The 12,834-nt window shown below is 36.2% G+C and overlaps 1 protein-coding gene across 2 annotated transcripts in view; it reads left to right on the top strand.

Moving 5' to 3' along the window:
* BRINP3 (BMP/retinoic acid inducible neural specific 3) overlaps positions 1-12,834 on the top strand; it is a 486,084-nt gene that overhangs the window by 316,303 nt on the left and 156,947 nt on the right. For both annotated transcript variants that reach the window (XM_055419914.2, XM_088845071.1), the window contains one exon: positions 6,656-6,892. In XM_055419914.2, the coding sequence (XP_055275889.1) occupies positions 6,656-6,892 (237 nt within the window). The remainder of the gene's footprint in view (positions 1-6,655; positions 6,893-12,834) is intronic.

Raw genomic sequence — 12,834 nt, 5'->3', positions numbered from 1 at the left:
TTTGCTTGTAAGCATGAGGTGAAGCACTAGAATCAGTGTTTGGTCCTTTTGGAGATATTGAATCAGCTCTATTATTGACCCTGTTCTTCTGAAGCTCTGGTCTTATAGAAGAAAAAGAATTGTTCCTGAAGTAGAATTTTATCAGTGCAAAGAAAACATCAATAAGAATTACTGAAGTACAGCATTAGGCAAAAATTCAAAACGAATTCCATGACTTAACTATCTATATTAGAATTGGCATTCATAAATGAGATGTCAGAGAGATGCATTACACATTAGCACATTGATTTTGACTGAAAACAAATGAAATCAAATTTTTCCTGGCAGCAATAAGCTGAATTTATCTGCTTGTCTGTCTGGCTTTGTCAATCAGATTTCAGAGCAGACACTTTTTTTTTTTTAATTGAAAGATCCATAGCTACTACTCCAAAGTATTGATGAAAATACATTTAATCATATGACAAAATGTAACTAATAGGAAATATTAGCAAATACACACTGAAATGAATGATATTCCAATTTTTCAACCCACTTAAGAATTTAACATATCAAACAAGGTACATTTACGTGAAAGGGTAACAGAAGTAATTCAAAATTATTAAATTTTGGTAGTAATTTTTTGGTAAAGTTCCCAGAAAATGAATGATCCATGTGATTAGGTAACAAATACTTTTCCACATCAGTTGGTTCCTAATGCTTTATTTCAGCAAAATTGGCACGAGACAGTGTTATCAAATAGATAATAAATGATGGAGCACTATGCAATTATTTTTTTCTTATAATAAAAGTCTGATTATATTGCTTTAAAAACTATCCTGTTTCCTATTTTTTATCTGTTGATATGTTGGAACACATTTTCTTAGAGCTTGGTGGTGGTGAAGGCACCAAGTCATGTCCGACTCTTGCAACCCCATGATATAGCCCACCAGTCTTCTCTGTCCATGGGATTCTCCAGGCAGGAATACTGGAGTGGGTTGTAATTTCCTTTTCCAGGGTTCTTAGAGCTTACATATATAAAAATTTTAGATGTCAACTTCATCACATTAAAAGAAGTCCTTAGTTTTTCATACTCTTCATATTCCTTTAGGTAGTACATGAGCTATTTTTTGTTCAGTCACTGAATTGTGTCTGTCTCTTTGCAACCCCATGGACTCCAGCATGCTGGGATTCCCTGACCTTCACCATTTCCCAGAGCTTGCTCAAACTCATGCCTGTTGAGACATGAGCTATACAGCACTGAAGATCTCTGGTCAGCTGATCATTTCACAGTTGTCTGTTTTACTAGACTTTATGTTTGTGTGATGCAAATTAGAACTTTATTCATCTGTCAAGAATTTATTAAATTTCTTAAATTTTTATTCACCAAATATTGCATCTTTCTTTCTCTATGCTCATCATGAAGTTCCAATTAACTGTGTCATTAGTTAATTTAGTCACGACCTGTGTGTCTTTTCTCTTGGAAGAAAAGTTATGACCAACCTAGACAGCATATTAAAAACTGGAGACAATACTTTGCCAACAAACGTCCATCTAGTCAAAGCTATGGTTTTTCTAGTAGTCACATGTGGATGTGATAGTTGGACTATAAAGAAATCTGAGTGCCAGAAAATTGATACTTTTGAACTGTGGTGGTGGAGAAGACTCTTGAAAATCCCTTGGACTGCAAAGAGATCCAATCAGTCCACCCTAAAGGAAATCAGTCTTGAATATTCATTGGGAGGACTGATGTTGAAGCTGAAACTCCGATACTTAGGCCACTTGAAGTGAAGAACTGACTGCTTGGAAAAGACCGTGATGCTGGGAAAGATTGAAGGCAGGAGGAGAAGGGGACGACAGAGGATGAGATGGTTGGATGGCATCACCGACTCAATGGACCTGAGTTTGAGTGGACTCTGGGAGTTGATGGACAGGGAGGCCTGGTGTGCTACAGTCCGTGGGGTCGCAAAGAGTCAAACATGACTGAACAACTGAACCACGTGTTCTTTCTACTGTTTTCTGTTCTTTATATCCATTTGCCATTTTATTATTCTGTGTTCAATATTTTTTTTTATGACATACACCGGTTTGTTGTTTATCTCTTCAGCTGTGTCTAGTCTGCTATAACTACTATATGTATGTGTCTGTGTGTTTGTATGTTTGTATGAATATATATTTTATTTTCAGAGTTTCCATTTGGTTATAATTTTTAGTTTCCAGTTCTTTGTCAAAATTGTCTACTGTGATTAATTCTTTATTGGGTGACTGAAATTAATTTATAGTTCATTTTTTATAAACTATTCTTTCTTATTTATATGCTCATTATTTTTATTACATTTTGATGCTGTGCTTTATAAAAATAATTTAAAATTCTTGATGTTTTCTTTGTCCAGAGAAGGTTTACTTTTATTTGCAGTAGCATTTCAATACATTTTAATTGACTTGTTTGAAACTATGCTCTATAAAATCTTTTTTTGTTTAATTACTGCTTGAGTATATAGCCCTTATATATTTTATCAAATCTGGAGAAATTTACTATCTTTATCATGACTGACCCTAAACTTCAATTTTTGATTTGCTAATTGGACAAAACTCTAAGACCAAAGCTGTGTGGTTCACGTCTCAGGGATCCTTTTCTTGTCATGGTAGTTTTAGATATCCTCACTTTTACTGGACTTTGGATCCTTTTAAACAGATATTTAGAAGTTGAATTATGGTTTATTTACAATGTCATGTTAGTTTCAAATGCACAGCAAAGTGATTTTGTGCCATATATGTGTGTGTGTGTGTGTGTATAAGAATCTCTCTGCACATACTTTTTAGATTATTTTGCATTATAAGATATTGACTATAGTTCCCTGCACTATGTAGGATAGACAGATTATTTTAATATGCCTTCTATATTTTCTAGTTGCTCCTAGTGAGTAGTTTGGTTAAAAAAAACTGGTCCTCCAATACTGGACATGATTATATTTTACTCAGTGGATTTTCAGCTTGGAACACTTGCTGTGCCTCCCATGCCCACTTTCTCAGTATCCCTTAGGTTCAGAACTCTTCTTCCTTAGCTTTGTCTCATAATCAAGGAGACTTTCTAATAATGGTTTCATTAGTATTTTTACTCTGTTGTTTCTGTACATTAACAAAATGTCTAGAGAACAGTCCTCAATCCCTCTGAGTTGTCTGTTAAGGCAGTCCAAGTTTTCTCTCTCAGTTCAGTTCAGTCGCTCAGTCGTGTCCGACTCTTTGTGACCCCATGAATCACAGCAAGCCAGGCCTCCCTGTCCATCACCAACTCCTGGAGTTCACTCAAACTCACGTCCATCAAGTCGGTGATGCCATCCAGCCATCTATTCTCTGCCATTCCCTTCTCCTCCTGCCCCCAATCCCTCCCAGCATCAGAGTCTTTCCCAGTGAGTCAACTCTTCGCATGAGATGGCCAAATATTGGAGTTTCAGCTTTAGCATCAGTCCTTCCACTGAACACCCAGGACTGATCTCCTTGCAGTCCAAGGGACTCTCAAGAGTCTTCTCCAACACCACAGTTCAAAAGCACCAATTCTTCGGCGATCAGCTTTCTTCACAGTCCCACTCTCACATCCATATATGACCATGGGAAAAAGCATTCATGGGATCGCAGAGAGTCGGACACAACTGAGCGACTGAACTGAACTGAACTGAACTGACTAGACGGACCTTTGTTGGCAAAGTGATGTCTCTGCTTTTTAATATACTATCTAGGTTGGTCATAACTTTCCTTCCAAGGAGTAAGCGTCTTTTAATTTCATGGCTGCAATCAGAATCCACAGTGATTTTGGAGCCCAAAAAAATAAAGTCTGACACTGTTTCCACTATTTCTCCATTTCCCATGAAGTGATGGGACCAGATGCCATGATCTTTGTTTTCTGAATGTTGAGCTTTAAGCCAACCTTTTCACTCTCTTCTTTCACTTTCATCAAGAGGCTTTGAGTTCCTCTTCGCTTTCTGCCATAAGGGTGGTGTCATCTGCATATCTGAGGTTATTGATATTTCTCCCAGCAATCTTGATTCCAGCTTGTGCTTCTTCCAGCCCAGCGTTCCTCATGATGGACTCTGCATATAAGTTAAATAAGCAGGGTGACAGTATACAGCTTTGATGTACTCCTTTTCCTATTTGGAACCAGTCTGTTGTTCCATGTCCAGGTCTAACTGATGCTTCCTGACCTGCATACAGGTTTCTCAAGAGGCAGGTCAGGTGGTCTGGTATTCCCATCTCTTTCAGAATTTTCCACAGTTTATTGTGATCCACACTAATTATTGTTTACATTAATGATCAAGTTGTAAAGTTAAAGAGTTTCAGTGGTCTGACTGTATACCTCTTTTCCAAAAATAATTGTTATTTTTAGTATGGTTTTACAGAATATCAGTTTCCTTTCTTTAGTCTGATAGATATAAAACCAGAGATAACATGCAACAAAAATCCTTGCATGTCTAAAGCTAAACTCATCATTTTCTGCCAGCAATCTTTCCTTCTCAAATTACTTTTCCAACTTTTTTTATTTCTGCAAGGCACTATCATTTTTACAGATTGAAAATTATACTTAACTACTTGATTTATGACATTTAAGTGTTACATAAAATCTCTTATTTTCTTTTCATTTTTGATTTTTTAAATTGAGATAGTCAGTGGGTTCCATATATCTGGTCCAAAGTCCTGAGTCTCATTAACAGGACTCTGACTTGTCAGATTTTAACACTGAATGTCATTATTTTCAGATATTAGATATTTCTGAAGTATACAGTCATTTTATAACCTACAGGACTAGACATTTAAGAATATATCTAGCTTTACCATTTTACTCCTCCAAGTCATTTGACATGTTTCACCTGCCTTACATCATATAAGTACTGTCTAGTAGATACCATTCCTCTTCTCCTGTCTCCTAAACAATTGCCTTTTTATCCCTTTTTCCTTAGTTTAGATATTTTTAGAGTTCTGTCTAAATTAATTTTTTTCTTTGTATCTTTTGCATCTAAATTAAAGTACTATTCAGAGTACTTTCATGGTTAAACGTCATTTAAATAGAAGTGAACTAATTCCCTGTACTTCATTCTGAAATAAGAGCCCCAATAACATTACCCTGGATTTATTTTTCTAAGCAACTCACTCATTGCATTCTCATAGTGCACATGAATTAAAACAATATTACTAATTGCGATTTAAAAAAATACGTTCCATAGTTCATGTGTGTGTGATATTGCTAAGTATTATCCCATATCCCCCAAATCTCTTAATGTTGAAAAGTGTCCATGTATCAAATAATGTTCCAGTCTACCTTTTTAATGAAAGGTTTTATTAATCTTCCGAGCCTAATGTGGTTGCTTTATCAATTAATTATACCTAGTAAAATATATGTAGCCTGACTCTAATACTTATTAAGTACTATTGTATAATACCATTGTATACTTCTAATATTATATATTATGTTGCCTCTTCTACTAAATATATTGCAAATGCCTTTAGGGCAAGAATTGGTCATCTTCATATTGTACTTTCCCTAGAAAGTCTCTTCCAAATGGAAGGCATTCAATAATTATTTGAGGTGAAAAAAAAAAGAATAATAAAGCAATAAATATGTGTTGAGTACTTTTCCTGACCAATCTATGGTAGCATTAGTCTGAAAGAATGAGATAAGTACAATTGTCAAGATTTTTACAAGTTAGACATCTTCCCCTAAACGTTAATTCATGATTTTAGTTAAATTAGCCATGTAGATAATGATTGTATTAAAAAAAAAATGTGCTTTTGTTTTGTTTTGCTTTTTTTTTTTTTGTTTAAAGGAAGCATGTTAAAGAGGTAAAAATCAAATTTTGTGGTAAATCGCTGTGAGGTATTGAATAAATTTTCCTTTACTTTTATGTTTATTTTTACCTACTGATTATATTGAATGTTTACCCTTTTGATTAGCTTTTTGTAGCAAATACTTAAATGTAAAAGTAGTAGAAATCGCTAATATTTTTGATAGCCTTATTTTTATTCTTGATATATTCTTAAGAATTAGTGACTTAACTTGCATGTGGAAAAGTAATAAACTATATCACTATGACTGACAAGGAATAATCAGTGAAGCAACTCAGTCTCTCTGATGACTTCCCTGTAGTCAACTGAAGTGATCATTTGAAAAACATACTCATATAAAGTTATGTGTTTTAATGACATGAGATACAGCAACATTTCATAACACTGTTGCCAATGTTACAAATAATATCTAAGTAGAGATGAGCTGTTAGTTAGAAGGTAAAATAAAAATATTGAAAGTATTTGAAAATAAGTGGAAAAGAAATGCATACATCTCATTTCAAAATATATAAAGGTAGGTTCTATCTACATTACATAAAAATAATCAAATATGATCAATAAATTCAAATAGCCAATCAAATCAATTTAAAAAACAAAATCAGATAGTCTGAGATATTAAATGCTTTATAATTTCCCAGATTCTTGAACAGTGCTTAGAGCTAGTATATGTTGAAAAAAATGATAAACATTTGCAAATTTTTCAGAATTCAGTAATTTTTCTAATGATCATATAAAATATGCATAAATCCATAACTTAATATGTTACATTTTTTTAATATTGTAATTATGTATTATACTTTGGCCTTTATCAAAATGAATTTCCATTTTTGTTTTGTTCTTTAAGGGCTGCAAGTCCTACTTCCAGACTACCTTCAGGAGCGTTTTGTACAAGCAGCTTTGAGCTATATTGCTTGCAACTCAGAGGGAGAGTTTATCTGCAAGGACAATGACTGCTGGTGTCATTGTGGCCCCAAGTTCCCAGAATGCAATTGCCCTTCCATGGACATTCAAGCCATGGAAGAGAATCTTCTTCGCATAACTGAAACCTGGAAAGCCTACAACATTGACTTTGAGGAATCAGGTAAGACATATATTTTTATCTAACACTTCTAAACTTCACCAAAAAAACATTATATTGAACAGACAATTTTACCCTTTTGGAAGAAACTTTTACATACTTGGAAGGAATTTATTCGATTTGTTCTAATTATTCTTTGGCTGTGAATATTGCTTTTACTGTTGGTTATTCAGTATTTTACTGAAACCCTATGTGGTACTTTTTGTATGCTATGTACTATGGTACTAGAACCTAGCCCTCTCTTGAGCTGACATATTAGTCATTTAATAAAGAAGGTCCTCGCCTTTTTCAATATAAGAATTTAAACTACGGACTGAAAAAAGTACACAGCCTAGAAGTTGAGAATTATGTAATTATGCTTTATTTGGTGAATTTTCTGAGCTCTTCAAGAGCTCTGAAGAGACAGAACTCTCAGGTCACTCTGAAGGATGGCCCCAAGAGGTAAGGGAGGAGCCAGGATTACAGAGAAGTTTTTGGAAAAAGACCAGATAGTTGGAACATCAAAAGATATTGTTGATTAAGGAAAACCAGACATCTCAAGTTAAGGAATTTACTGCTTTTCTGTGTACTGTTGTTTAGTATCTAAGTTGTGTCCGACTCTTTTGTGACCCCGTAGACCCTGGACTATGGCTCACCAGGTTCCTCTGTCCATAAGATTTTTCAGGCAAGAATACTGGAGTGCATTGCCATTTCCTTCTCTATTTCAATGTAAGAGAAGATAAAAAGTCAAGGCTGATGGATGTCTTTCCTGTCTTATGCACTTCAGCTTTCTGGGGCCAGTATCCTATGCTTTTCCTGAGTTACCTTAGGGTGCAACCTGGCAGGGCTGCTGCAGTGTTTGATAGGATGATGGTTTGCATCCTGTTTCCATCTTGCATTCCCTCAGGGCTCACGTTGGGGCAGCTGTGGTGGCTCAAAGTCCAGACAGCCTTTGTTTACTGACATGGCAGGGGGGCATTCTTAATCCAATGCTTCCGATTCCCTTCTGGACCCTTCTCATGGGCCCTGAGTTCCGCTCGTGAGGCAAGATCCAGAGAAGGATTTTTCTACACTTTCTTCACATTAAAGGGAATCTCATGAATGTGGACTTTTACTCTACTACTTATTTGTAAATCAAATTTAGATCAGCTTTGATCTAGTAATGTCTGTGGAGTTTGTTTCTATTTCTGAATTTTTATGAGTGCATACTTGTGTTTCCCATATTGTTACTTATAGAATAGACTATGTTACCTGTAATGGCCTTCATTTCATAAAGCAATGAACTTTAATAAAAAGTTGAGTGCCTCAACATGAAATGAAAAATGATGATAACAACATATATGATCATTCTTGTTAATAGAATAATAAAAATCCTCAGAATGTGGTAAGTATAATTATTTAGCATTTAGTCAAAAGTGTTGGACATGACTAAGTTTCAAATTGGCAAAAAGGTTTTAATTGCCAAGAGATCAGATTATATTCTTGAAAGTTATAATTTTGCCAGTGATTCATTTAACTGAACTCACTTAAAACAATGACAATGAAATTTAATATATGTTCACAATAAAAACCCTTAATTTAGGCATAGAAGGAACATATCTCAACATAATAAAGGCAGTATATGACAAGCCCACAGCTAACATCAGACAAGAAAAACACCATCAATGATTTCAACAAGCCCTCACCATTTTGCATAGTAGAACCACAAAATTATAAAATAAAATGGAAGGTAATAGACCTAGGAAGAGTTCCTAGATACATATTTTATTTATATATATGTATATATTAATCAAAATAGTGTATAATAAATTATCCTCCTCAATTTTAGTAATATTTCTCTTTATATAAAAAGGAAAAACTGTCTAGAATTAAGCAGTTTCTTGACATTGTCAGAATGAATTTCTAAACTCAAATTCTTTCTTTTAGTTTTTCTATAGAACACTCATAAGTAATATATTAGAAACCTAATTTTATATTCAAGTAGAACCATCTGATGTTTAAAAATGATGATGAAATGCAACACTTTTAGATAAGCTATAATATAAAGTAGTCTTCTTAGGGTTAAATTTAAAGAAAAAACCCAAACCTCTGTCTACATATTACAGTGTATGGCATATTAGATCAGAGAATCTTAGAAGCGCCAAATTTATAGAACTCACATAGGAATGCTACCCCTAATATTTTAGAAAATCACCAAGTGAAAGCTGGGGGTTTTGTTTCAGGTGATATGTTGTAGATTGAAGTAGGCCAATACATCTGTTGATAGTAACTAAAAGTTGAATGGTTTTTAAAATTATACATTTAAATATATAATAGATCATAAAAGTCACATCTGCAAGGACTAGAATTCCTGGCACAAGATATAAGCTTAGGATTCATAACTTTTAAAAAATTTCTTTCTACTTTGCTTCCTTTCTTTCTTTTTTTATTCATTAATTTATTTACCTATGTGAACAGAGGCTGAGGGCTCATCATTTCACCAAGCAGAGTGGCTGATGGGCAAAAGAGAAACCAGAAAAGTTTGTAATGGTTATGGAGAGTAGAATAACAAAATTTTAGACTCAATAGTAATAAGAAGTTTAATTTACCACAAGATATTTGCTGAATTTCAGACAGTGCTGGATGCTAAAGAAGTATTCAAAATTTTTGCAAGCAGATGAAATTTACCACAGACTTTCAAGTGCTTGAGGGATAAAAGCTCTCCAGGGGGAGGAGATTGAAAATATAACAGGAAAGGATGGGATACCCCAGAGAGAATGAGGAAGTCCCACTGTGTTTCTAGAACTGCTTTTCCTTAAAGCGCATTTGTCATTTCAGGGCAGAGTACGAAACTGAAAATTTAGGACTAGCCCCTGGAAAATGATGGTATTCCAGGACAGAGAAATCAGATGAAAATTTTGGAGTCACAGTTGATTGAACTAAGAAAATTAGAGGCTTAAGGAGTTTTAAATATATGTTCAGTTCAGTTCAGTCACTCAGTCGTGTCCGACTCTTTGCGACCCCATGAATCACAGCACGCCAGGTCTCCCTGTCCATCACCAACTCCCAGAGTTCACTCAAACTCATGTCCATCGAGTTGGTGATGCCATCCAGCCATCTCATTCTCTGTCATCCCCTTCTCCTCCCGCCTCCAATCCTTCCCAGCATCAGAATCTTTTCCAGTGAGTCAACTCATCTCATGAGGTGGCCAAAGTATTGCAGTTTCAGCTTTAGCATCAGTCCTTCCAATAAACACCCAGGATTGATCTCCTTTAGAGTGGACTGGTTGGATCTCCTCACAGTCCAAGGGACTCTCAAGAGTTTTCTCCAGCACCACAGCTCAAAAGCATCAATCTTTGGCGATCAGCTTTCTTCACAGTCCAACTCTCACATCTATACATGACGACTGGAAAAACCATAGCCTTGACTAGACGGACCTTTGTTGGCAAAGTAATGTCTCTGGTTTTTAATATACTATCTAGGTTGATCATAACTTTCCTTCCAAGGGAGTAAGCGTCTTTTAATTTCATGGCTGCAATCAGCATCCACAGTGATTTTGGAGCCCCCCCAAAATAAAGTCTGACACTGTTTCCACTGTTTCCTAATCTATTTGCCATGAATTTTTGTTTTCTGCATGTTGAGCTTCAAGCCAACCTTTTCACTCTCCTCTTTCAATTTCATCAAGAGGCTTTTTAGTTCCTCTTCACTTTCTGCCATAAGGGTCGTGTCATCTGCATATCTGAGGTTATTGATATTTCTCCCGGCAATCTTGATTCCAGCTCATGCTTCTTCCAGCCCAGCGTTCCTCGTGATGGACTCTGCATATAAGTTAAATAAGCAGGGTGACAATATATAACCTTGACGTACTCCTTTTCCGATTTGGAACCAGTCTGTTCCATGTCCAGTTCTAACTGTTGCTTCCTGACCTGCATACAGGTTTCTCAAGAGGCAGGTCAGGTGGTGTGGTATTCCCATCTCTTTCAGAATTTTCCACAGTTTATTGTGATCCACACAGTCAAAGGCTTTGGCATAGTTAATGAAGCAGAAATAGATGTTTTTCTGGAACTCTCTTGCTTTCTCCATGATCCAGCGGATGTTGGCAAGTTGATCTCTGGTGCCTCTGCCTTTTCTAAAACCTGCTTGAATATCTGGAAGTTCGCACTTCATGTATTGCTGAAGCCTGGCCTGGAGACTTTTGAGCATGACTTTACTAGCGTGTGAGATGAGTGCAATTGTGTGGTAGTTTGAGCATTCTTTGGCATTGCCTTTCTTTGGGATTGGAATGAAAACTGACTTTTCCAGTCCTGTGGCCACTGCTGAGTTTTCCAAATTTGCTGGCATATTGAGTGCAGCACTTTCACAGCGTCATCTTTCAGGATTTGAAATAGCTCAACTATAATTCCATCACCTCCACTAGCTTTGTTCATAGTGATGCTTTCTAAGGCCCACTTGACTTGACATTCGAGGATGTCTGGTTCTAGGTGAGTGATCAAACCATCATGATTATCTTGGTCGTGAAGATCTTTTTGTACAGTTCTTCTGTGTATTCTTGCCACATCTTCTTAATATCTTAATGTGTTCCACTAGAGAAGGGAATGGCAAACCACTTCAGTATTCTTGCTTGATAACCCCATGAACAGTATGAAAAGGCAAAATGATAGGATACTGAAAGAGGAACTCCTCAGGTTGGTAGGTGTCCAATATGCTACTGGAGATCAGTGGACACATAAATCCAGAAAGAATGAAGGGTTGGAACCAAAGCAAAAACAATACCCAGTTGTGGATGTCACTGGTTATAGAAGCAAGGTCCAATGCTGTAAAGAGCAATATTGCATAGGAACCTGGAATGTTAGGTCCATGAATCAAGGCAAATTGCAAGTGGTCAAACAGGAGATGGCAAGAGTGAACGTCGACATTCTAGGAATCAGTGAACTAAAATAGACTGGAATGGGTGAATTTAACTCAGATGACCATTATATCTCCTACTGTGGGCAGGAATCCTTTAGAAGAAATAGAGTAGCCATCATGGTCAACAAAAGAGTCCGAAACGCAGTACTTAGATGCAATCTCAAAAATGACAGAATGATCTCTGTTCATTTCCAAGGCAAACCATTCAGTATTACAGTAATCCAAGCCTATGCCCCAACCAGTAATGCTGAAGAAGCCGAAGTTGAACAGTTCTATGAAGACCTACAAGACCTGCTAGAACTAACACCCAAAAAAGATGTCCTTTCCATTTTAGGGGACTGGAATGCAAAAGTAGGAAATCAAGAAACACCTGTAGTAACAGGCAAGTTTGGCCTTGGAGTAGGGAATGAAGCAGGGCAAAGGCTAATAGAGTGTTGCCAAGAGAACGCACTGGTCATAGCAAACACCCTCTTCCAACAACACAAGAGAAGCCTCTACACATGGACATCACCAGATGGTCAACACCGAAATCATGATTATATTCTTTGCAGACAAAGATGGAGAAGCTCTATACAGTTAGCAAAACCAAGACTGGAAGCTGACTGTGGCTCAGATCATGAACTCCTTATTGCCAAATTCAGACTTAAATTGAAGAAAGTAGGGAAAACCACTAGACCATTCAGATATGACCTCAATCAAATCCCTTATGATTATACAGTGGAAGTGAGAAATAGATTTAAGGGACTAGATCTGATTGATAGAGTGCCTGATGAACTATGGGTGGAGGTTCGTGACATTGTACATGAGACAGGGATCAAGATCATCCCCATGGAAAAGAAATGCAAAAAAGCAAATTGGCTGTCTGAGGAGGCCTGACAAATAGCTGTGAAAAGAAGAGAAGCAAAAAGCAAAGGAGAAAAGTAAAGTTATAAGCATCTGAATGCAGAGTTTCAAAGAATAGCAAGGAGAAGTAAGAACGCCTTCCTCAGCGCAAAGTACAAAGAAATAGAGGAAAACAACAGAATAGGAAAGACTAGAGACATCTTCAAGAAAATTAGAGATACCAAGGGAACATTTCA

The sequence above is a fragment of the Moschus berezovskii genome, chromosome 17 (genome assembly GCF_049115385.1).
Source record: "Moschus berezovskii isolate FMDL1 chromosome 17, NW_MosBer_1.0, whole genome shotgun sequence".
NCBI classification, from domain to species: Eukaryota; Metazoa; Chordata; class Mammalia; order Artiodactyla; family Moschidae; genus Moschus; species Moschus berezovskii.
The sequence above is the reverse complement of the archived record's forward strand: the minus strand, read 5'-3'. Positions and strand labels throughout refer to the sequence as shown.